This window comes from Eurosta solidaginis, chromosome 2 (genome assembly GCF_040869045.1).
Source record: "Eurosta solidaginis isolate ZX-2024a chromosome 2, ASM4086904v1, whole genome shotgun sequence".
Taxonomy (NCBI): domain Eukaryota; kingdom Metazoa; phylum Arthropoda; class Insecta; order Diptera; family Tephritidae; genus Eurosta; species Eurosta solidaginis.
In genome coordinates this window covers 26,296,374-26,323,962 of record NC_090320.1, presented here as the reverse complement: position 1 = coordinate 26,323,962, position 27,589 = coordinate 26,296,374, and the positions used below count along the sequence as shown (strand labels likewise).

The window sequence follows — 27,589 nt, the reverse complement described above, 5'->3', positions numbered from 1 at the left end:
AAGAAATCTCAAGTTTGCCGCATGGTGGTATTTGGGTGGTCTTGCAATTTGTCGATAGATGGTTTTGCAAAAGCATCGACGATATCCAAATGTTTACCCCATAAGAAAGTGAAAAGTCACACTGTGCAAAGTTATCTCCACTTCAAAGTCAACGCTTTAATGGGCAGGTGTTAATATGTGTGTGTTTTATCGGAGTACTCAAATTGCTGCGAGCGCGAAATGGGGTGTGTTCTCTCTGTGGCAGCGCCATTGCAATAAATATCAGATGGGTACTTTGTTGTTTTTATTATACGAAATATTTTGGTGCGCGCACGCGTTCGAGAACGAATGAGCTCGTGCTGCTATTGTTGTACACTACTCACTATGTATGAGTGTTTGTACAAGTATTATGGAGCGCAAATTTCCAAGAATAAAATAGAAAATCAAAATCCCCTGACTAAATTTTTCATTGGTTGGCTGTGATTGCGCGGTGCTCAGTGGGTCGTTGTCATACATACAAACCCATATACAAACACGCATGCATACGGTGGCACATTAAGCTCAGCGCTTTGTTTACATTTACTGTGCTTGTTTATGTGAGTTAAAATCAATTCAAATGTGGCTGTTCGTATGTGTGTGTGTGCCATGCATTCTTCCACGATACAATTTTCCAGTGCAGCTCAGATTTTTATCACTGGCATTATTGATAGTTGTCGCCAACTTTGTTGGCTTTTGTTGTAATTCTATGTGTGCTTCATGATGTCGTTGGCAGCAATACTCAATAATGAGTTTAGAGGTGTGAGTGTAGTGGGGTGTTTCTATGTATCTACTTTTCATTATGAATTTTATGGAGGAGTAGGGAACACGTGCTGTTTTCATCGCAACTCTGTTTTATGTTTCCTCGTTATGCTTGTTTACTTGCGAAATTTTCAAGTTTGAACTTAAAATTAAGTCTATCAACCTATCCTATTTGATGGCCTATCAAATTTTATGAAATTAAATCAAGCGCCTTTTCATAAGAAAATCTTGGAGTTAAGAGATTACAATGTAATAGTTTAAGGCCGACATTGCCTTAAAAAACTTTAGACAGTAGCCGTGAAGAGTCATAAAACAACATAAACTTCTTCTTGCCTAACTCTATGGAGGTAGCCTGGTAAGTATGGAATAGAGATATACGCCGCCGATTTTGATCGTTTTTCGCACGCCGCTGCCGAATGTCAAAAATATCGGCGCGGCGCGGCGGCGGCGTCCGGCGCGTTACTATATTTTCTACTCGTTTAAGACTGTTTAGGCCATTTATTGCTCATGTCGAAAATTGGCGGATATGGTCGAAAGGGGTATCAAGGGATGCGTATCACTGCCAGTTATAAGAAACTAAATGCGAAATTTAACTCTTTCTAACTGTTCAAAAGTTATTTAAAAAAAAACAAGCGCTTTCGATGTCACTTTAACACGGACTTCGCATCACCCAATTCACCAAGTTATTAAAACAAAACACTAAAAGAAAAGTTATATAATAAATTTATATGCTCCCTTTAAATATTTTTTTTTTTCAAAGGATTCAAAAAATAATGAACAATGAATTCAAATAAAATGACCCAAGGTGAACATGTTTTCAAATTGTCCTTCAGTTGTTAAGAAAAAGCAAATTACCCAAAAAAGGTGCCGATTTTTTTTTAAATTTTATATTGCGATTGGCTGAAAGAATAAGCGAAATCAGTGATGCAAAATCCTTTAGTAGGATTCAGGGGTTTAAACACTCCTTTGAATGATTCCCACCTTATACTTACGTTGAAGATTTATGTACGTATGAGAAGGGTTTGAAAAATCACCTAAGCTTACATGCAAAAATCTGTTGTTTATTTGCGAGACTATACAATAGCGTCTGAAATGTTAATTTTGATTTTCACACTTCATCCTTCAACACCCAAGTCTCCCGTTTTGACATTTCCTAAAGTTGGCGGCCCTATCCAAAACTAGTACCTTGGAGTGAATCACATTGGTTATAGCCTGTCAACCAAGTTTAAATATCACCTACACGTTACGGCTCCTTTTACAAATGTGAATACGTAGGATCATATAGTTACCAGGTGAGGCTTTGTCCTTCGCGAGAACATTCAAAGTGGTGAAGCGAAAGCTTTCCCAAGACAGTCGAACTAATGACCGTGTATGCTACTACCCCAACGTCGTGGAAAGTCGAACTAGTCTGAAAATTTAAGCTACGCGGCCATCCACAATGAGCTCTTATATCATAAAGCCAGAAAACAGCAGTTAACATCCTTCAACTTAAAATCGGTCGACTTTCATTCTAAAATATCGTTTTGATTTAACGAAGACTATTGAAGTCAATGTTGTGAACATAAACGTCTACAAACTTTAGTCTACATTTTAAAAATTTTATCCAGAGTCCTTGTAAAATTTTAATTATGTAGATGCGCCGAGGATTATACGATTTTCACACATGAGTTACGCAATGACATCCACTTAGACTGTTTATGATTTCGATGGAGGCATCCTTGGCCAAATAGTCACTCCCTAACGTTTCAAGGTGTTTCTCTGGTGTAGCTCGGCAGCATATCGCGACAAAAACATCCGTTAGAAAGTCTTCGGAACTACACCTAGAGCTTCTAGGAAAGTGACGTCGACGAAGTTACATATGATTTCGAAGTCGCAGTCCTATAGCTTCTGTGATGGCATATGGTGTGAGGATCAGGAGGCGTGGTAGCGACTGGTGGTCGGGATTGCTACTGTTCGCACATCGGGAATTGTAGCTCTTAATCATCGGGGATTTTAGCTCGAAAAAACTGGATTCGCCCTGTGCCACGAGAGTCATGAGTATTAATAGACCATTAATAGCAACCGTAAGTCGCCTTCGTGCATGACCGCCAAACAGCCACAAGTGATTTAAAGAAATTGTGTTCGCAGCGATTGTTAGGAGTTACCCCAGGTGAAACTTTTGCACGAGATATACAGACAAAAGTGTGACCATTTTATGTATCTCTATTTCTCTTCAGCAGACGCAGCAGTACCAACTCCAAAGACCGGGGTTAGATTCGAAGTCTGTCTGGAGTAGGTGAACGAGGGACAATCCTTCCGCAAAGAGGTACTCCTGAAAATTTTTGAACGGTATGCGAGATCTTGAGGCAAAACTCCCGGATCTTTCCGGAATGGCCAACACGTTGATTTCCTTAGATACATACAAACAAAACCTTTCTTAAATATTATTTTTTTAAATAGAAAAAATCAAGCTCTTTAAACTAAGAACACCGGCGTATGCCGGCGCGCCGCCCACGCCGCCGCCGCCGGTATATAATAGAGTCTACGCCGCCGCCGCCGATAAAGTGATCGGCGTAAACCTCTAGTATGGATGCCATACTCGGTAAGAGTGGATATAAGGTCACACCTCATGACCAGGTGTTTACATACGCACTTTAAAATTGAAGCCTTGTTTTCATTTTCGAGCCATGTAAATGGCGGCCGCCTTGGCGTCGTCCACCTTTCACTTGACTGAGTTTTCATTAAATGAATGAACGTTTCACCTACTATGTGTTATTGTTGTTGTTGTTGTTGTAACGATAAAGACACTCCCCGAAGGTTGTGAGAAGTGTTATCGATGTTTATGGTCCTTTGCCGGATATAGATCCGGTACGTAAGGAAGCACCATTAAGGTACTAGCCCGACCATCTCGGGAACAATTTAGTATGACCGCATGGAACCTTCTAGGCCATAGCCCCTCCCCCCTAGATCAATTAGGAACTCGCTATCGCCAGATCCTCGGCTGATAAAGAAAAATGATTCGCCACGGGTAGGTGAGGTTGACAATTGGTTCGGAGCTGGAAACCCCTTGAATAAATTTGATATTTTAGTCGGCTCTTGCGACAGGCATACCTGCCGCTGGTATGTTCTAAGCTGCGTTTGTAGTTTTGAAAACGCTGTAGCTATGAAAACTTTTTTAAATGTCCTGTATAGTTAATCGATTTTGTATCGAAGTGTTGTATCGATAACTAAGGTACATCGAAGAGTTTTCGACTTATTATCGACGAGTTAGCGGGTTGTTATAGAAAAGATATCAATTTACTACCGAAAAGTTATTGATTACTTATCGAAAAGCTTTCGATTTCTTGTCGGAGTGTTACCAATTTGTTACCAATATGTTATCGGCGTGATATCGAAAATTTGTCGCTTTGCTTTTTAACATTATCGAATTGTTATCAAGTTATCGAACAATTAACTATGTAACTATTAAAATTTGTTGTTGGAGTGCTCACAAATTTCTTGTCGAAAATTTATCGATTTTTTATCGAAAATTATTAACAATTTACTATCGGCATGTTGTCTATTTTTTATCGATTTATTTTAATCATCATTTTGCCCTTGGATTGTTACTAATATGTAATCGAATTTATCGATTTGGTATCGACTTCTTACCGATTTATTAATGGAGTGTTACAAATTTGTTTCGGAAATGTTATCGTTATGTGTTATCAATTTGTTATCGGCGTATGATCGATTTGCTAACATGGACTCATCGGTTTGTTGTGAAACTATAAAACGTCAATGTAAAATCGATGGCACATCGGTAACCCGATAACAAACGGATTACTCTAAGATAATAATTACCTATGGAAAGCTGTTCTCATAAATCCAAATATTATTTGTTTTTCAAAGGTACATGTGTTGTGGTTTAACTTACACCATGGTTAAACCTAAGCCTGGTTTTTTACACATCGAACTACACGAGTTCTTGGTACTCACGCCTTTTTTGTTAACATTTTCCTTTAAATCTTACCTGTATGTATGTACGTGTGTTTCTTCATATCACTCTTTTGATGAAAACGTTTGCCACAATAACTGCAGGGATAAGGCCGAGTATCGCTATGAATTAGCAGATGTGTTGAAAGCGTACTGGAACGTTTAAAACGTTTGCCACATTGCTTACATTCGAAAACTTTCTCCACATTATGCACAGCTCTGGAAGGAATTAGAAAAAATTATAACGCTACAAACAGTTTCATTTAAGCAAGAAAGTAAGTACTTAACAAATAAAGAAAATGAAATTATTTATAAGCTTTTAAGCCCACTAACTTAAGAATTGTTAAAAAGTAAAGCTTTGGCTAAGTGAAAGAAGCCAGGGCCGGATTATGCGAGGCGGACGTTTCAGCAAAAGTTATTTTCGGTGCCCACTTTTTTTTTAGTAACCTAAGTATAATTTTCATACACTAACAACAAACTTTTGCAAAAGAATCACAATGGTTTTTGGCGATATAGGTATCTTTTTCCTCAGAACAAACGAACTCTTTCTGAAAACCCGTAAAAATTTTCTAGAAACAAGGACATGATTTTTATCTAATTATTACTAAAGTTTATGAAAATCAACCAAACTTTTTGTAAATAGTGACTTTGTAGATCAGAATGTACAAAAATCGATGGCGAATATAACCAAGCTTAGCCGGGATCCCGAAATTATGCCAAAAATTAGCCTGAACAGATTTGTTCATGGTTTTTGACGAAACTTGCTACACATTGTCGAATTTGCCAGTTTTAGTAAATTCAATAGACGATTTCTCAGAAGAAAAAACGATTTTCTAAAATTTCAATTTTGAAGAGTAGGAGTTATACTTTCAGAGGAAATAATGATCTTAAAAAAGTCTAGAAGTGGCATAACCTCAAATGTATCTAGCTTGAAGGTGTTTTTGGCACATTTAGGTTCGATCACAAAATCTTGAAGTGCCGAGAGTGTTTTGACTCAGATTCGAGTAACCTCGTCACAACCTCCGAGAAAATATAGTGCTGTTTTTGGTTACAAAATTAATTTGGATTTTTTTGGGCCTGTGACAAAGCAAAAAAAGGGTGTTGTCGCAATTTTTAACACCAATATATCGCAAGCCTGAACTAATTTGGAAAATCTGACTTCATATTAGGGTTCCGTGCTATCTTAAATCTTAAGCGAAGTTCAGGAGAAACGCAGCTATGTGTTCTGGGGGATTTTAATTTAAGTAATGTTAGCTGGATCTCTCTTGAAAACAATCTCTATTTAACTCCTACTAATATTAACAGCTCTTATGAATCGTATCTTATTGATAATTGTGGAGGGGTTGGTTTATCTCAAATTAACAGTTTCCATAATTCTTTATATCGCACTCTTGATTTAATTTTTGTAACTAATAATATTAGTTTTGTTATCTCGGAACCTGCGTCTTCAATTTCGCCACCAAACTTGCATCACCTGCCCTTAAAGCTTGAAATTCAGTTCTTTGAGTATTTCTGTATTCCTACATCAAATATGAAAAAATTGTTCAATTTTCGAAGATGTGATTTTAATCGTTTAAATTCTGCTTTACGTGGAGTTGATTGGGATGCTATGCTTGGCGAAAGTGAAGTTGGAAAGTCTTTCAATGTATTTAAAAATGAAATTCATAAGATTTGCGAAAAAATCGTGCCGATATATAAAAATAAAATTTACAAATCTCCCTGGCACAATAGTGCGCTCAAACATCTAAAAAATTTGAGAAACAAGTTCTTTAAAAAATATAAGTTTACTAATCAGCGTCGATTTTATGATTTGTTTATTGTTTATAAGAAAAAATTTAACAATCTTAATAAGTCTTTATATGCTAAGTACGTCAGAAATTTTGAGGTAAACATCAAGAGCAATCCGAAGAACTTTTGGAATTACATTAACTCCATGAAGAGCGTATCTAGCATACCGAAATCAGTAAGCTACAATAATATTACTGCCAACTCTGTTAATGATGCTGCTAATCTCTTTGCTGACTTCTTCTCGGCGAATTTTATCACAGATAATGATTTAACTGTGGAAGATACAGATAACATACACAAGTTAATTAAGTCCCCCTCTGCTAATAATTTTGGGTCACTTACTCTCACTGAGGCAGACATAATTGAGGGGATTATAAAACTTAAAAATTCCTCCAGAACTGATGTTGATAATCTTTCAGTTATTCTATTGAAAAATTGTCCTTCTCTAGTACGACCCTTAATGATTATATTGAATAAATCATTGGAATCGGGTATTTTTATTGATGACTGGAAACAAGCATCCGTCACTCCCATTTTTAAGTCTGGCAACAAAAGTAACTGTTCTAATTACAGGCCTATTTCCAAATTGTCTACAACTTCGAAGCTATTTGAATGTGTTGTCAATGACAAGCTTTACTTTAGCATTAAACACCTGATTTGCGCCAATCAACATGGTTTTGTCCCGGCCAGATCCACATTAACGAACCTCGCTGTTTTTCTGAGGATTGCTACGCGGCATTTAGGCGGGGTTTCAGGTTGATACAATATACCTTGACTTCTCCAAAGCATTCGATAAAATTTCTCATAAAATTTTAATTGCGAAATTAGCTTGTTATGGGTTCCACTCTACGTTCCTACAGTGGATTAAATCTTACCTGCACAACAGAAGTAATGTTGTAAATATTGACGGTGTTTATTCGAAACCATTTTGGGCCACCTCTGGAGTGCCCCAGGGCAGTATTCTGGGCCCTTTACTATTTATCTTGTTCATTAATGACATTAGCTCTTGCTTCTCATCTACCAAATTTCTGCTTTATGCTGATGATCTCAAGATCTATTCTGAGATCAGTTGTTATAATGATGTCGTTGTTCTTCAATCTGAGATTAATAAGCTTTATATCTGGTGTGTTAAGAACCGTCTTTTCCTTAATATAAGTAAGTGCCACACGGTGACGTATGGTAAAATGCTGAGGCCACTTCATACCTCCTATCATATTGCAGAAACCTTTCTTCGAACGAATCTTGAAGTTAAAGACTTGGGGGTATACTTCGACTCAAAGTTTAATTTTAACACTCACGTCAGCTTCACAATTTCTAAGGCGCTTTCAATGCTTGCTTTTGTCAGACGCCATTCCGCAAACTTCTCTGACCCCTACACACTCAAAGTTTTATATACGTCCTTTGTGCGGTCCAAACTTGAGTATGCGGCTTTCATTTGGCGGCCCTACCACACAGTTCACACCAACCGCCTGGAGCGGGTTCAAAAAATCTTTATGCGCTTCGCGCTTATTTCATTACGTTTCTCTGAACCGATCCCGTCTTATGAGTCTCGATGCCAACTAATATCCTTATTATCCCTTAACAATCGCAGAATTCTTTTGGCCTCGTTGTTCATTTTCGATCTTTTCACGGGCAAAATTGACTGCGCGCTGCTTCTTGAAAGACTATGCTTAAATACTCCCTGTAGAAACCTCCGCCACTTTGAAATCTTTTTCATAGGGCTGAGTAGAACTGTTTATAACTCAAAAGCGCCTATTAACAGAGCCCTATCAGAAATTAATTGCTTCTCTAGTGTTTTGGATATTGATTTCTCCGACTCAAAATACGCTTTTCAACTTAAACTAAAAAATTACTTAATCTGTAATAATATAAATTCTTCTTGTTAATGTTCTCCATTGCTTAATATAAGCTGGTCTCTGTAATTTAGTCATAAGTGTCTGTACTAAACATTTGTTACTAGACTAAATAAATAAATAAATAAATAAAAACCCTTAGTAACAAATATCAATGATTTTGTCACCGATTTTTTATATTTTTATGTCCTCCAGTGGAATGATGTTTGTTTTGCTCTTAAAAGGGGGATACTTGTGGAACAAATTTTAAATTATTCTGATGGATATTGAAGTCCATAGATTCCGTGATTTTTGGGATTTAAAAAGATCGGGATCGTCAACTCTAGCCTTACTGTATGCGGCCAGGTTTGTCATACTGAGTTGAAATCTTATTACAAGCATTAAAATATTATTATTTTTCGAATTTGTAAGTCTAAATAAAATCAATTCCATTAAAAATATGAAACGTAAAGAAACCGGTGACATGACATAATAACAAGTTTAATAACACCAATTTTTATTTTTGTAATAATGTCACATCTTGCGCGAAAAATCCAAAAATTGTCTACCTAGGATGTAACATAATCTTCAAATTCAATTTTGAAATTAAATTTAAAAAATTTAATACAGTTTTTATAATTCAGAAATAATCCTGTGACTTGAATGGAATGTTATACAGAACACTGGTCTGCATAGTAGGTTTCGAGGCCGACCCAACACCGGCTAGTATATTATATTTAGTATATTATTTTGATGTGAATAGTTGACCGTTTGTTTCTAATACGGGATCTTTGGCATAACTTAATTAAAAAACACCTTTCTTCTTCTTGTAGTACTCTTCCCGCATGTTTTGGGTAGCTTTATCGATAATGATGGTCCTTTGTCGGATATTAATCCGGTACGTTAATGGGTCATATGAATTGAAATCCAAGCACTTATGGTACAGTGAGCGGTTGCTCTCTCCCACCAAACTCTCTCCCACCTGAACCGTTTTTATAAAGCACTTTTTTTAACACTGGATCAGTTTGATCATGACCAATGGTATTTGAGGAAATTAGGGATGTTTCATGATCGTTTCGCATATATCTTCGGAATACTTCAAGATCATTTTGAGACCACTTTGGAATAGTTTCGGAAATCATTTCGGGATAATTTAATGACTATTTGAGTGGGATGATGTTAGCTTCAAATCATATGGTGAATATCCACGAACTGGTTTATTTTAACGACACTTCTGGAACGTTTCGCTGTTGTTTTTTCTGCGATAGTGATTATTTTGGAACTATTCGAAATTATTTAGGGGGTTGTTTTCGGTATAATTTCAAAATTTCTTCTACTCCCTCGAATTATCCGTTCCTAAAAAATACATATTATAACGGTGAATCTGTTTGATCTAGACCAATGATATTTGAGCTCACATAAAGATATTTCGTAATCATGTCGGAAATACACTCCGAAAAAAACGCCGTTCTAAAATCCAGCACCACCGGACTCAAGCTTTTCATGTTCTTACTTTTTTGTTCTTGAAAAACTCAAAACAACAACCTTTTTCTTGAACTGAGAACCATTTTCTTGAAAAGAGAACGGCTGGTCTTAAAATATGAACAAATGTTCTTAATTTAAGAGCAATGTTCTTAAATTAAGTTCACGAAAAAAGAAACGGTATAATTTGTGTATACTACAATGTTAAATACAACATTTGGCACAATCTACCAAGAAGTTGTAGTGGCCGAGCGGCTATGAATATTGCGGTTGCGATCGTGTGGCGCGAGTTCGATCACCGTCAAACTCCCGAAGTTTTTTAAAACAATTTTTTTATATTCTTTTTTTTAACTTTTATTTTTCGTTGAGTTCCATTCTCAATCTTGTTATGCAATGCTTCAAATATATATTCAGATTGCATCATCAAATAAAAATTTCTCAATAAGAGAAATATACGAAAAAATGCATATATGCTTTTTTTAACCTTTTGGAATTTTAATAATATTTTTTTTTTTTATTAATATTTTTTTATTAATTACAAAAAAAAATTATTTATTAATAAAAAATAAGTAAATAAATGGTACCTTCTCACGAATGATCAAGCACAAACCGTTCTTGAATTGAGACCGAAAAATGTTATATCGATCACACACAAATCGTTCCCGAAGCGTGAGAACGAAAAATTTTAAATCAAGCCCAAGTAGTGCTTGAAATGAGCCCAGAAGTTTCACACATCAATATCAAAGTGGTCATAAAATACGAACGGTGTGCTTGGAAAAACTGTTCTTAAAACAAGCCCATCGGTCACGAGTTAAGAAAAAACGTATTTAACAGACTTTTGTCAGCCAATGTTCTTAACTTTGAACTTGTTGCGTTCGTTTTAGAACGATTTTTTTTCTGAGTGTATCTCTCGAATACTTCGAGTTCATTTTAGGATCACTTTGGTATCAATTTGGTAATTTTCGTAATAATTTCCCCATTGTTTTTGGGATAATTTTTGGAAAATTTTGAGGACTTTTTGTGTGTTATAATTTAGGTACCAACTTCGAATTATTTCCTAACTAAACACAAATAGTTTTATAGTTGTTTGGGGATAGTTGCGGCACTATTTCAAGTTCACTTTGGGCCATATTGTGATTAAATGCGGATATTTCGGCATCAACTCAGGATCTACTCGAGATCACAGGATAGTTTTTTTGTTTGTTTCAGGCACGTCCTGGGACCATTTGAGTGATCACTTCGGGTTTATTTTATAAATTATTTCGGAAAAGTTCGCAGTTGTTTTCTTTTCCATTTAGGAACTATTTTTTAGATCTTTCGAACAAATTTTGGGGTTGTTTTGAAACTAATTTGGGATGGTTTCGAAAATAATTTGGGATGGTTTCGGGATTATCCCTTCACGACTATTTTCGGGATAGTTTTGAGATTGTTTCAGAATTCGTTTCAGGATCATTTTAATGATAATATTGGGACTTTTTCGGGATCTTCACCTCACGCATCTCCATCCAGAATTTTTTCTTTTTCGATTTTTACAATTCTGAGTCTGTTCCACCAAACCAATAAAATACAAAAATTAAATTCCAACATTTTCTTATACAAATAATTTGAGTCAGGCCCTTTCTATTTCATTTAACTTCTTCAAGCGAAATCCGACCCTGATTTACCTTACATTTGGTATGAGTACCATGTACAGTTGAAATTGGTTTTAATTTAATTGCACACCATACTAAGTTAATTCATTTAAAGGATGTAGATAACCCAAAGACCCATTCCCCCAACCAACCCGCTAATAAATGTAGCTTATGCAACTGCTCATTAAATTTTAACACAATATGTTTTTGTTAAAAGTCTTTTGGGACAATTCCAACATTTTACATACCTGTGTTGACTCAAACTAACTTCATGACCGAAAGTCTTGTTGCAAAGTTCACAAGCGTACGGTTTTTTGCCATGATGCGTACGCCGTGAATGGACTTCGAGCCCATGCGGCGTAGAAAACATCTTCTCACACTTCATGCATGAGTAAAGGTCACTAAATTGCGGCAGGCCTGGCCATTTGGCCATGTGGTGAAAATGCAGATGCGGTGGATGGGGCAGGCCGAGATGAGAATTTGGTGGCAGACCAGACGCATCGCTATTTTGGCCCGCCTGCAGCGGCACCATCAAATTGCGTAAACGAAAGAGATCTTCCTGTGATGCGGGGTGATAGCTGAAAAGAGAAGCGGAGAGAAGAGCAGAATGATAACACTAATGTAATGCAAATATCAACATGAAAATGTAAAATACACATGAAAGGATGAGCGCGTGTAAGCAATTAAATATTTTGCAGCTTTTAATTAAGTTTTTGGTGTTTTGCATGATTTTTTTTTTGGTGCTTGTTTAGTTGTCTGCTCTTAACTTATGCATTTTTATGTGGTGAAATTTACTTTTTTTTTTTAGTTCTTAGAGCTATTTTGCTCAATTGGGCTACTTACGCTGCGGTCAGACCAGATTGTTGTCCTTGGTGGAATGCAAAGGCGGCAAAAAGCGGAAAGGCAGGCGATAATAGCGGTCTTTGAAAGAACGCTGGCTCATAACCACCACCTCCACCTCCTCCACCGCCGGCGCCACCACCACCACTCGCATAACCGTGGCGGAATGCTTCGAATGGATTAACACCGATTGGTAAACTATGGCTGGTTGGTGCTTTTTGCGTCAGTCGCGTTGCTGTCGTCCCATGCGCTGGCTCATCGCGTCGCAATAGCGCTGATACCGAAAACATTTCAGACTTTTTTGGACTAGAGCTTATCAGCAGCTCCGCTGTAGTAGGTGGCGAACTAATCGGACTCGAGCGATTGGTATGATATGAGGCAGGTGGTGGTGGTGAATCCACTTCGAGTTCAACTGAGCTTGATCGTGAACGCGAACGCGAATGTAACGAACGATGACAATTACTATCATCATCCAAGTCAATTTGTGATGATGTGCGCGAGTGACTGCGTGATCTCGAATTCATATCGCGCACTATGAAGGGCGGACTCTGTTCATTGCTATTTAATGGTTGTTGTAATTTCCATTGAAGTATTTGATTTTTGCTTAAAATGCAAATTGAATTGTTGTTGTCTTCATCATGCTTCTGTGCAGTCGCCGCAGTTGCGTTTGTGGTGTTCGTACTCAACAGCGTAGGCGGATGATGATTGGATATATGCTCCGATTTGACAAGGCGATTGATGCTGAAGGCGAGTTCATCTGTAAAGAAGAATTAAATGTTATTTTTAGAAGGGCTAAGCAGATGAGTGATTTGTGCCCGGTTTTTCAGTACGAGTTTAAACTCCACTTAAAGTTGACTACAGTTTAACCTTGCCACTTCGGCCACTTAAGTCGAGATTAGCAGAAAAATTGTATGTTATCGAACAAAGTTTAAACTCGTACTGAAAAACCAGACATTAGTCATCTAATTATAATAAGTATTTTTGTTTTTTGTACTTTGAGACTAAAATGTTAGCAGAATCCTGAGCCCTATATACAAAATCTTGCATAGTTACTGCTTTGGTGTCCAAGGAGAAATTCGTCATGGTTCGTAAACCTGTTAATACTTTATATTAACACTCTGACCCGCTGCCAACTTTTCTTTACTAATTTTGTATCGCAGTAATAGAAAAGTTGAGGAAATCTTTAGCATCATGTTGCTTCAACAAGTTGTAAAATTATGATGCATGAACAAGTTGCAGAGACATTTAAAAAAAAAAACATGGTAACCTTTAGTTAGCGATTAAAGGTAGAACTTCAGCATTCACTGAACTTTCTAAGCCTATATCCAATAAATTGTGTTTTAGACCGGGTCGAAAAAAGTTTCAAAAACATATTTGAAGCTCTCTGTTGAGAGGGTCCCGGAAGAAAATCTTCCAATCCCTATAAATATAGCCGGAATTGGTTTTTTTTATAACTTTTTATTTCTTCTTGAGAAGCTGTATCATTCCATCTGATGTGCTTAAGAGTGCTGAAGTCATTTTAAATAGTTTTGTCTGCTAAACGAGTTGTTGACCAAAAGTAATGTAGAGTTTTCTGAGCCGAATGGATTCAAACCGCGATAATTCGACCCATACTGCTTTATGGGATAGTTGTATGGTGCCCAGCCTTGTACAAGGCGTCAAACCTAAATTTGTTGAGTAAAGTCAACAAATGTCGTATGATCAGCATGAGTGGTGTTCTAAGAACAATACCTAGCGAAGCTCTTCAGATAATTCTTGACATCCTACCATTGGATGTAGCTGGTTATCGAGCAGCGGCAACGTCAGCCCTGCGTTTAAGAGAGTTGTTTAATTGGAACAATAAAACCAAAGGACACTCTGGCATACTAAGTAAATACAGTTTTCTTCCTCCTAGCACGGATTGATGTGCGACAACAACACTTGCGGAACGCAACTGTATGCTCAACATACCCAGTGCGGGTGATTGGGCGGAGTTTATACAGCATTTCCATATATACCGACTATCGGTTCTAAGCTAAACGACAAAGTTGGAGCTGGATTCTATTCAATTGGCCTAGACGTCCAACTCTCCCGTAGACGTATGTATCATGGAAGCCGCAGTTAGAATAAGGATCGGCAAGGAAATATTTAAATAATATTATAATAATATAATATAATAATATTTAATAAAATGGGATCTTAAAAGACCCCGTCACGTTTACACCCTCAGTAGGAATAAAATTTCCACACTTATAGGGGGACTAACTGTGCAATTCCTTATAGCTAGGCATGCAGGCAGGTCAGGTTGTCAGAATGGTTTGAAGAGGAGAGGTCAGAGGCCTAAGGTCAGTGGTCTAGGTGTGCCCCGGATAGCCACCTCAACCGATCCTAACATTACCTATCTAGGCCAGTTACTTTTGTTATTAAAGATCATTTTCATCATCTCCGACTACGGCTGATAGGCACTTTCTTTGCGAGATCAGCAAACGATCTCTGTCAAATGTAAACTGGATATGGAGAAAAGGGTCCTTCGTATTTTTTAATACCGAATACTACATACAAATAATAGCAGCACTACGAAATTTTGGACCACTTATAGTACGTGCAAAAGTAATGCAATATGGTGTTCTAAATACCAAACTACCACTTGGCATTTCAGATGATTTTTTGTTTTTTTTTTTTTGTAGATTTCTCTCTCTCTCTGCCTCCCTGTCTTTTGATATATCCTCTTTTCTATCGCATTCTTTACCTTTTCATCTATCTCTTTGCTCAAAATCGGCTAAGCGGTTTCGGGCAACGCGGGCAATTACTTTCAATTTTTGGAGACCCATGATTTATATACTAGCAGAACCACCACACTCTGTTCTGCCCGAACTTTGGTTTAACTGCATAACATTTAAGAGATTTTTATTTTTTACTCCCTTTATATCTCTCTCCATCTTCCTATATCTCGCTCCACCCTCGCCCTTTACTTATCCCTCCCTCTGCGTTATTTTCTCCATCTCCATTGTTTTAACACCCTTCCTCTCTTTATTTGCCTCTATCTCCGTCCCTAGCTCCCTCTCATTCTTGCTCCCCTCATACCCATCATACTCTGTTCTGTCCAAAATTTGGTTTAACTGCATAACTCTTAAGATATTTTTATTTTTTACTCCACTTATACCTCTCTCCATCTTCCTATATCTCGGTCCACCCTATCCTTTTACTTCTCCCTCTCTCTGCGCTCTTTTCTCCATCTCCATTGTTGTCACACCCTTCCTCTCTTTATTTGCCTATATCTCTGTCTCCAGCTCCCTCTCATTCTTCCTGCCCTTAGACCCACCACACTCTGTTCTGCCCGAACTTTGGTTTAACTGCATAACCTTTAATAGAGATTTTTATTTTTCACTCTCCTTATATCCATCTTCCTATATCTCGCTCCACGCTCTCTCATTACTTCTCCCTTTCTCTGCGTTCTATTCTCTATCTCCTTTGTTTTAACACCTTTCCTCTCTTTATTTGTCTCTATCTCTGTCTATAGCTCCCGCTCATTCTTACTCCCCTCAGACCCACCACACTCTGTTCTGCCCGAACTTTGGTTTAACTACATAACTTTTAAGAAATTTTTATTTTTTACTCCCCTTATATCTCTCTCCATCTTCCTATATCTCGTACCACCCTCTCCCTTTACTTCTCCCTATCTCTTCGTTCTTTCTCCATCTCCGTTCTTTCAACACCCTTCCTTTCTTTATTTGCCTCTATCTCTGCTCCTGTTTCCCGCTCATTCTTCCCCCCGTTCCCTCTATCGTCGTCTAACTCTGTCCCTTCCTTTGACTCTCTTTCTTTTTCTCTAATTTTCACTTTCACTCGTTTCTTCTATCCAAATTTTCAGCAATACGCTTCTTAACAAAAGTATGCGAAATATTAATGTAGGGAAGTTTCAAAATATGGCATTTTATTTTTTTGCATACATGGATCTCTGTCCGTTATCCTGAAAATAGTGTTCGAAATACCTAATAATCAAGACAACAAGTTAGTAATGCTTGCAGTCGCGTCCTTAACACTATTTTATAGAATTGGTCGATTCCTGGTCCATTTTCTGAACAAAACTTAACATACCTACACACATACACACATACATTCATACTTATACATATATGTACCTCCTAGATATACTCGTGAATGCCGGCATTTTGAACTATTTGATCTAATTCAACGATGTGATGTGGTGTAGTGCATTCACTAAACGAGTATTTGCACGTTTGTTTCACAGCGAACAAACATGGAGTTCGGCTTAGCCCTTACACCAACGACAAGGTGCCTGATATTGTAATTAGTCTATGCATTAGTGGGAGACACAAATTATTTGCGGAGAAAATTAAAGTAAAGACACCCTCTGCTACGAGCTCGTGAGAAAAAAAAACTCAGCGAATAAAAACGAATATGGAAGAAAACGCGGTCTGAAGGTGGAAGCGGCTTTCGATTCACATTTAAAAGAAAATAAGTTTTCAATATCTGTTTGATATTAATATATCTTTGTCATAATTTGTAATTTAATATAATACAAATACGCAATATCGCAACATATGCCTAACACTTGCAATGAAACAAAATAAAACCAACATAAATCACCAAAACTTTGTTTTCTAATTATTCACGCACAAAAAACAATAAAAATCTAGGCCGTCCACCTGTAAAATCTCACTTGCCTTACAAAAATCTCACTCCCCTTACACTTAAGCCAAACAATAGAAATAAACCTACAGATACAAAGACTACAAAGCACCTCTGTACAATCTATTTGTATGACCGTAACGGCATCGGCATAATTTCAAAACATAATTATTTTCGTATTCAATCACATAATCCACCTTACATGACCATTAATTCACCCTAATCAACCGCCCATCAACACAGACGATGCAACGAATCGGCAAATCATCATTATCATCACCACCCACCCTGTCACCCAAATGCTGCAGCTCATATCACATTCCATCCACCATTGAATTGCGGCAGGCAAACAAAAATACACACAGCCTATTTGCACCATAGAAAATAAGTAAAATACAATAATAATAATACGCGTTTAAATAGAACATCTGTTCATCCACACACCCGAATAAATGGAGCATGACCAAACACAAAATACACACACGCCCAACAAAATAACATCAAATGTTCGTTCGACTTTCATAAGCAAACACACACAAACACGCGCAGTCAGTCATACGTGTATGTGATTTGCATTGCATGGTGACATTGATATATAAACAGCTAGAAAATTTACAACAACCACAGTTTTATGTTTTTGTGTGTAGAGTGCGAAAAGGGGTTAGGAAAATCTGCAATCGCCGAAGAATAAGTAGAGGCACGTAGCGCCATCTACCTTCACCTATACGTCCAGCGTAGCGCATAAGATGAGCAGCAGGGTGTAATATTGCGTGAGCGGTGTATGTGTAGTAGGGTGGGTCAAATTTTTTGTTGAAAAGGCACATCCAGTTTCTGAATCTATGGGTCATACTGAGTAATATTGCCCATGTGACCATAGGTCTGAAATGAATTTCGAGCCTCCCTAATTTTGTTAGAAAAATTTGTATCAAAATTTTCTCTCTTGATTAGGGAGGCTCGAAATTTATTTCAGACCTGTGGTCCCATGAACAATATTTTTTCCCCCATACAATTTGACCCGCCCTAAATGTATAGGTATGTATGTGTCTAAGAATACTTGATATTTAGGTTTCTGTTAGTTTTTCTAAAGGTTGCTCATTTATTTATGCACATCCAGTTTCTGAATCTATGGGTCATACTGAGTAATATTGCCTGAAATGAATTTCGAGCCTCCCTAATTTTGTTAGAAAATTTTCTCTCAAAATTTTCTCACTTACTTAGTATGACCCATAGATTCAGAAACTGGTTGTGCACCTGAAGTTTTTTTCCACATACAATTTTACCCGCCCTAATGTGTAGTGAATGCGTGTCGAAATGATGCATCGTTGAGCGAAAATTGTAATTTGACAAAAAAAAAAAAGAATTCGTAACGCTGTGGAAAAATCAAATACAATGGAATTGCAAGTAAAGCATGCATGGGCGTCGACATTAAAAATCAACCAGAAATCTCAGCTACTTTAAACTTGTACTTTATCGTACTAAAACTGTATTGGGTTTAAAGCAGCATTTGGTTCGTTCCAGCGACAAAAAATTTCGATCAGATGAACAGATATACTAATCCTCTTGGATTCTAATTTAAGTTTTGTGTTTCATTAAAGATAAAATAATTATTGTGACGAATATTAACAGTTCGATACGTCACTATGCTCTGCTAGTAAATAAATGCACAACAAGAGCCACACATACATGTAAACAGCAAAGCTTAGAGCGAAGAGAATATTTCACATACATGTAACCAGCAGCTAAGCGCAAAGATGAAAGAGAAATAGTCACACATACATGTTATCAGCTAGGAGCAAAGATGACATTGTTTACACATGTATATAGCTAAATAACCAACTATGTGATACAGAAACGAGAAATAAACAAGCAAGTGTTCGAGACGGCTGCGCGCGAAAGGTCTGGTCTCTAGGAGAAATAGGCGAACGAGGCAACTGAGAGTACAAAAGCGGTGCAAGCTGAGGAACAATTAGTAAGTTTGGTTTTAACACGCTATAAAGGAAGTACGCGAGTAATTTAATTGTACTACTACCCTATTAGTGTTGTAAGTAAAGAACGTTTTGCTATACTGAATATTTTAGGTATTTATACGACAGTTCAGCGATTCGAGTTTCCCGAAATTCGTTACGATATTTACATCGAAACAGCCAGTTGAAATATTTGAATGCATTATGTGCTTCCATTATAACTTGTCCCACCCGTCACAATCTAAAATTTGCTTGTATTTTTTCTCTCGTGAGTTGGTGTGTTCTTTTCACATAATATTTTGCGCAGAATGAGAAAAAAGTTCCTTTTACCATTTTGGATAGCTCCAGGTGACCTAGTTCAAAAGTTGGAATTTAAGACATGAAGATAACATTTTGTCCAAAAACAAATGGCATTAGTTTCAACACATCTTAAATTACTAGCTGAAGAGAAATTAATAAAAAAAAATGAGATTTAATGTCGAGTAAAAATGTCCCACCCGTCACTTTGGAATACGCCATACATAATTTTTTTCAAAAATTTTTAAGAAAACAAAATTTTTTTTTGGGAAATTCTTAGTTGTTTAACTATTTTTTAGTTTTAGTTTACTTTATTATTAAATATTTACTGACAGTAGCAAGAGAATCGTGTTTACAACATTTTCTCATTTCTTCGAACTTAACGAAAAATTTATACAAACAAACAAATAATAAAAAATCGTAACCAATAGACCTCTCTTAAAAATCTTAAAATCTTACAATCAATTTTTTTTTTCAAGTGGGTTAAAAATTACAACCTTAAAAGATAAATGAGGACAGCGCAGAGCTACGCAAACCACCCTCCAGCACCTCACATTAGTGTGCTAAGGCAGGAAGGGTCCAAGATCCCCTTAGTTTGCGAGAACGGCGGGACGCTATCGTTTAGGATATCTCGCTCGTTTTCGAAACTAAGTAAGAAGAGACGCATCTACCTATGGCTAGTCAACCCCTTTCTCTCAGACCTGGAAGTGGCTTCCGATGTGCCTTTAGAGGTGCACTTCCTCTCAGCCCACGGAACGACCTACATATGTATAACGAACACTGCTCCTACCACTTGAAGTGCAGCCACTGCTGGAAAGTTGACACATCCGCGCAACCCCTCCGATTGTTTCTCCAACTGTTGCCGAACACCGATCATCCTACCCTAGGATAAATCTTCTGTCTCAACTACTCCGTCCACATACTCCAGGTCACATTGTTTCCCGCTCTCTTTGTACGGAAAAGTGCTGCCCACGTATCACTTCGAGCCGCGCGTATGTACTGTGCTTGCCCTGGGTTGAGTTAGTGCTTTATCAGCTGTCGAAAACTCATTTAATCATTCATTAATTATAAAGTTTCCTTTAATATTTTCAGCAACAGCTTCCTATTTCACAGTCATCTGAGACTTATCGAGGCTCATCTTCGATCTTAGGCAAACGCTTTCCTTATACCATCCGGCACTAGCCTATTTTGGGTACTAGCACGACTGCCTCGAAAATCATTGCTTCCTCGTACCTTCAAGTCAACTCACCTTTCTAACTTGCTTTCTAAAAGAGACTGACTGCTTTGGGTAGCGAAATACTTCTGGACAAGTGATGAGAAAAAACTTCTAAGCTTCTGAAAATCGAATGTTTCTACTTGAAATGATGTTAGTAGAGCACTATCAAATGGGAGTTCTCTTACATCGATATTCGTACTTACGAGTGTAATTTTACGGCAGTTGAAGAGTTAGACACATTTTGTCAAATACTGCTAATTTAAGAAGCTTCTGTTATAGTGTGATAGAGGAATCTTATATTGCGAACTCTCCTAGGAACATTTTAGAATAGAAGTTTATTGTGTTTACCTTTCATATGAAGCATCTCGGCACTATATAATTTAATTTAGGTCAAAAGCGTTTTGGCTTTTCTTTGTATTTAGTTTTTACGGAACCCCTTTTTTATGGCAGTCCGTTAATATGTCCAAGCTTCTATCCTAGCCTTACCCGAAATCGGATTACGCCCCTGAAAGGATACATACATACATATGTACGTACGCAAAGGAGACGCGATGTATTGTAAAAGGGTGAAGTGCTGAATGCGGAAAATTGTTGTTAACTTTAGACACGTTCGGAAGCTATAATTGTTGCACAATAGGAAATTGATAAATTACATGAATGAATAGTGTTGATGATAAGTGGAAGGGAAGAAAAAGCGTAAGGCACTACAATATCTACTGAGTATGATGCCCAAGGTTTGACAGTTTGACTTATGGGTAGATGAAAGTCCATTGAGAGACAATTGTAGTAATTTGAAAATATATTTGCTTTAGACTGGGATTATCCATATTTGAGGCTGGAAAACCCAAAGGAACCCATCCGAATTTAAAACGTTATGCATTGAGCAGATATATAGGCTCAAAGCAGGAACATCATAGTTTTTAATGTAGATGTTTTCGATAGTAAGATTTGAATTATTTGAAATAATTTCCCTCCATCATTTGTACCGTCCTCAGTTGCCTTTTGCATTCTTCGCTCTACAACATTGATGTCGTCCTTTACGAACAGCAGACAACCAAACAAGAGCGCGATACGTGAGGAATTCGAGGGGTTGAAAAGCACAATACAAAGCTTTATGGTTTCAGAGCTGCCGCAACCCAATTGTCAACCTCACCTTCGCGAGGTTAATCGTTTTACAAATATGAATGTATCATATACATATTTAGCAGTCGAGGCTCTGGCGGCCCCAAGCTCCTCAGGGAACCAGCGTATGGGCGCACGGTGTGGCCTAGAAGGTTTAATGTGGTCATATTAATCCTTCCCAAAATGGTCGGGCTAGTACCTTAATTGTGCTTGTTACCGGAAAGGATCATCAACATCGATAATACTCTCTAAAATCTTCGAGGAGTGTTTTTATCATTAATACAAAAACAACAACATACGTCACTGAAGGCCACTAATGGCGCATAGTCCAAACCCGATTTGTATCTCACAAGTAAAGCCGGAAAATCGGACAAAGTAATGTGAACATCACATTTCTTGGAGATGTTGATGTTTCCACTTAAAACAATAGATGCTTTCGCAAAAAAATGTTACGTATATGTACCGGTACTCGTTTTTTTTTTCAGGTAGCACGGATTAGCTTGTGCGTGTTATTGGTTGTTGTTTAATAAAAACCAAGTTTGGACTTGGTACTTGTTGGTGAAGTTTGCAGCTGAGCATTTCACTTCCGAGCATTTCATGACACTGGGAAACTTGAGCTACTCAGCACAATAGTGTATTCAATTAGACTCGATGGTTGTACTGGTGATCTAGAGTAGCCAACTCTGTACCTCAACCAGACGGGCATTGAAATCTTACTCACTTATGGAACTCATATTCTAGGTGTATCAAACGCCATAACAAAGTCTATGAAATCTTTACTGCACTAACCGTCTCCAGTTGCAGCATTCTTCTTTCAGTTATCCTTCTCTTTTATTTTGTTGAACAACCCAAATTTTATATTTCAACAAATCAAATTCAAATTCCAACTTCGAACTTTAATTAAGCTATAATATTCCGTTAATTTCAGTTAAGTAGTTTGCATCTCAAATCATTAACTGCTAATCCTTCACAATGAAAATTTTATCTATGATAAGATTCACAAAATCTAAACTTCGACTTCGTGTAAGAATCACGACCAGGCATAGAGTCACGTTCGACAAAAAATTTATGAGCTTTCATTATACATACAATGTGATCCCAAACGCAGAAAAAGTGTATCATAAAGACAGTGAGATACTCACAATCACCAACATCAGACTGTGTTGCGCATTATCACGCTATTACCCTTCTGCAACACCCCCACCATCAAAGTTTAGGCGCATGTAATTATCGAGACTGGAGTGGAGTTGTGATGAAAGCGATGAGGGTATTAAGAATCGTATTTGTATGTGACTTAAATTCCCCTATGATTTGTTATCAGCTATACATATTCATGGAAATATACAAATTTAATTATGAGAAGTATTTCGCATATGCTCAATTGTGTGGGTGTTTTTCAGTTGTAATTGAGCATTCAATAAAGGGTCAGAGGTGAAATTTTAGTCTATTAACTTAAGAATGTAATTAATGCTTTGAAGAGCGACTTTGATTGCTGCACAAATTTTTTGTTTTCAAGCATAGCTTTTGAAAGCTATAAAGTTTTGTCTGGGTACGAGCGAGAACCATTTGTTAACGTAATTGAGCTAACAGCTCCTTCCAGAACCTATAATAGAAATACTCTGTTTCAATAGACTATGTCTTTCTAACCATGTTGGTTTTCGTACACTTTATGGTCTCCATGAACAAAATGGTCAAGCGAGATGGCAATGAGATGCCTTACGAACTTGCAAGAGGGGGCACATCCGTTCCGCTTTCGTCGTCTTGGAAGGGATTGAGCATGCCGCTCGCTACCTATAAGCTCACTTTGAAAAGGATTTTCCTTATGGAAGCGGGTGTGAGATGGAGCAATCTTCAAGCCTGCTACCAGACTAAGCTCGTGTGGCCTGAATGGGGCGCGAGACGCACGGCACGTCTCCCTCTTTTTGGAAGGGGGGAAATATCTCTGGTGGCTGGACTTATAACCGGCCACATACAAATCGAGAGGCATGCACAACGGCCGGATGCTCCCTATAATGATTACTGCAGGAGCTGCAAAGACGAAGAGGAGATAGAAACAGTCAAGCATCCTTTCTTTGACGATCTGGTTAACTTGGAACCTAGGAAATTCCTGACGTCTGCTAAATCAACCTGTTGGTTTGAGTAGCGGAGAGATCCACGTGGTATTACAACGGAATCTTTATGGGCCTAAGTGCACTGGTGCTCGCACCGGTGGTCGCTCTAACCTAACCTAAGAGTACGAAGAAGATCAGAGCCTACATTTTATCTATCTATCCGTTCAAGACCTATGTATGTGTGGAAATTTATTGATATGGTCCATTTAAAATTCCGATTTCAGATCTTGTTTGACCAATTTCGGTGAGCACAATTTTCAGTTTTTTTTTTACTCTTTAACCCTGTTTTCCGCCTTTATTTTGTACCGGGCTAGCACAAGCATCGTTAACTCGAGTTCGGTAAGTTTGGTAAGGTTTGACACACATTTCGTACAAATCTATTTCTATAATTGCTGGGAAAGGGGATAAACGTCAACGACGCGGAGGGTTAGGGGGTAAGAATATAACCGCGGTAGGTATGCCTGTCGTAAGAGACGACTAAAATACCAGATTCAAGGGGCTGTGTAGCGCAACCTTTCAGGTTGTCAGCGAAATGTGAAGCTTCTCCAAACCCAATTGTCAACCTCACCTATCCGCGGCGAATCCTGTTTCACATGACATGAACATGAACAATATAATTCGTCATTTATGTGAACTAAGTAGTATCTTAAAACTTTATCTACTAATTCTGTAATCACGGAAAGCTGCTTGCTCCATATATAATTTCAATATATTTTGAAATTGAGTTTTTTCATTCTACTGTACAGGTTTGTTGGATGGGGTTAGCGGCTTATACCGTGACTGCTCTTCTCTCAGCAAACAGCTCAAGAACATCATGCTTCACGATTTCCAGAAAAAATTCCCTGTCTAGATATTCGGTCCGAAAATGCCATTACTCAATATATGGCTCAAAACGCTCTTGCTCAGCTAAAACATATTGGGGTTTTAACGTAGGCGTGATTATCAGGTTATCTGCTTATGTGCTTATATTTTTTTTACTATCAGTAACTATTTTTTTTAAGTAGTGATACAAATTTCTGGATTAGAACCAGACCTAAAGTGCCAAGAAAGTAGTAGCTGATAGTAAATAGATTTTGTTCGGTTGTAACATCGACAGTTTAACATATATTTCAGAAATAAGGTATCTAGAAAAAAGTGCTACCAGATTTGAAGAGCTGTCTCTTTTTCCTACCTAGAAGCGACATGCAGAATTTCGGTCCAGTTAGGAGCCAGAGAAATAGTACAAAGAAAAGAACTACATCTAAACTATACACTTGTAGTGTAACTACCAAAATAGTACTAATAAATTAACTAGTGCTATAGTGGAACTTTTTATCTAGTTCGAAACTACAGAAAAGGCAATGCAACGGGGACAATGTGCACGGCCTAGGACATCTCCATGTTAAATTCACAGTTGAACGCATGTAAAAGAGATAGAGGTCGAACTAGTTGTGGTTCCGAATGTGCTAGAAGCGCACCAGTTTTGAACTAGAAAGTTTCCCTACAGGAATATTACAAAAACAAAATACACTAAACAGAAATACGTGGTTTTTAAACAGATAAATTGATATCATATTGTGGCGAATATTAGCATCACTATGCTGTTAGTAAATAATCACAACAACAAAAACAGCAAGCAGCCACACTTATGTAAAAGGCAACGAAGAATATTCCATACACATAACCAGCAACTTGAAGCAGAGAGATTATTCCCCATACATATGTATATGTAGCGGCAGCTAAGAGCAGAATTTGTTACACGTACACACGCATATGGCTAGAAGAAGAGCATAAACTACAGATATACATGTATATAGCTAAATAACCAAGCATGAGATACAACTGTTCTAGAAGGCATGTGCTTGAAACGTCTAGACCTTGGAGAAATGGCCGAATGAAGTAACCGAGAGTATAAAAGCAGCGCAAGCTGAGGAATCAGTAATCAGTTTGATTTAAACACGCTAGTAGTGAAGTATAATTCAATTTGTGTAGTACTACTGCCAAAGTAGTCCAAATAAAACCCATTTTGCAATACTGATTATTGACGTTATTTATTCGACAACTCAGCGATTCGAACGTTAACAGAAGATACGAAATAGTCGGAATCGCCCAAAATTCGTTATAATATTAACGCGAAAAGAATTCAATTGATTCTCAGGTCAGGCGTCCCTTAACGATATTCTGAAATCAATGGTTTTGGCATAATTTCTATGTATGAAAAGACGATCTTCAATCGAATTCAAAGAAAATACGTCCGTAGGTGCTTCATAGTTTCGTAGTAAAACAAAGTCTATTTGAGCTTAAAGTTATAATTTTTCAGGAAAACAAAGAATAAACCTTTAATATATATTAGATAGGAGATTTTTTTGTACTATGATATATAGTAGAAAAAATTACATGGGCAGAATTAATATTTGAGCAATGAAATATAGCAATATTAATAACGGTAATCTACGAAAAGTCAAGTTGAGTAGAAATTGGCGTTTACAACGTTTTTCGCGTCAACCTTTCACATGAACATAACGAAGATTAGAATCATACGGAAGTTAAATAATGTGTGCTTTAAAATCCTCCACTATCGGATACTGCGACAAAAATTCTGTTGGGATAGGCTCCCGGGCATTAGGGGCCTAAAATTCAGAAACATGTGGAAGTACGGCTTACAAAAGCAATGCTATAAACCCAATGATATTAAGCTCTTGGAGTACGCCTACAATTATTTCAGACAATTAGGATTAAAATGCATATAGAATAAGTACGTACCTAATGGTGAATAAAGGAATAGCAACAAAAAGGGAACTCTTAGAGACCAATTGCAAAACGAGCAGCGGGGCATTCATATGGCTGAGTGGATAAAGGCATCTGCCTTTACACTAGTATAAAGTATAAACTTTAACATACAGTTTCGAATGCAATGAATTTATACAATCTGTTTTTATAGTGGAGAAAATTAGCAACACCTATAAAAAAAGTTCTAAAAATTAAGCGGTTGTTGATAGCCTTCTGAACCATCGTTAAATTGAAATTGAATGAGTTACAAAACTGCGTATTCGAAAAAATTTAAAAACAAAAATCATAATAAAAAGTTCAGAATTTTGATGTTAAATTTTTTAAATTCGTTGAATTGCTGTGCATTCTGATTTATGTACAAAACTGAAATCTTAGAAAATGGGAAAAAGAAAGCTCTATATATTTATTGAAAACTAAAAAGGCAGTTCTAGTTAAAAGCAGTTGTGAACACTGTCTGAAAACAAAGGTGTGCTGTTTAGGTAACCACCACCGTAGTTTAAATAGCTAACACAGCTACTCGAACCGAATTGTCAACCCCAACTACACGAGCCGACTGCTGTTCAAAATATGAGTATATACGCAAACATATTTACTAGGCGGGGATCCTTTTGGAAGGAGGAAGTAGAAGTTGAGAGAAATTATCTAGAGGGTTCGGTGTGTCTATAAGAAATCGTTAACGAGATAGTCGGTGCTACTATCAACAACGATCACACTCTCCAAACATACACAGCAGCGAGGCCGAGCATGGTTGAGAACGAGGCTGTACACTGAAGATGGCACATGACGCCGAAGCTGGTTTGTTGCCAAACAAAAATTGAAAAGCGATGACGCTAAACTGGCCTATAATAGTTCCAACTCTTACGCTGTCGGAAAAATTAGCAACAATGGAGATGTCTTCCTTACTTGAGCTTAACTTGATAAAAGTCACTAAGCCAGCACATTAACGAGCTAGTTATTACTTGCAAATTAAAATTTTCCAAGGTCCTTAAAACACTTACATTTTTTAAGTTTAACGTCAATTTAATTTTCTAGATGAAAGAAAGAAATTTCAATTTGCACAAAATAAACACACGAAGACATATCTTCATACATACAAATGTACATATTTAGTGGGACTTTGTCATGTTTTTTTGTTGTTTTTATTTACTCCAATAATAAACGCCCAACTACCTGC

General features: G+C 37.3%; 1 protein-coding gene and 1 long non-coding RNA gene across 2 annotated transcripts in view; one reads left to right on the top strand and one right to left on the bottom strand.

The window, feature by feature from the left end:
* The window catches only part of LOC137239424 (uncharacterized), a 276,642-nt gene that overhangs the window by 173,299 nt on the left and 75,754 nt on the right, over positions 1-27,589 (top strand). The gene's annotated exons all lie outside the window — the stretch shown is intronic.
* The window catches only part of sens-2 (senseless-2), an 89,318-nt gene that overhangs the window by 28,147 nt on the left and 33,582 nt on the right, over positions 1-27,589 (bottom strand). The window contains exons 2-4 of the mRNA XM_067764721.1: positions 12,308-13,061; positions 11,713-12,042; positions 4,769-4,950 (exon numbers count right to left, since the gene is read on the bottom strand). Coding sequence (XP_067620822.1) covers positions 4,769-4,950; positions 11,713-12,042; positions 12,308-13,061 — 1,266 coding nt within the window. The remainder of the gene's footprint in view (positions 1-4,768; positions 4,951-11,712; positions 12,043-12,307; positions 13,062-27,589) is intronic.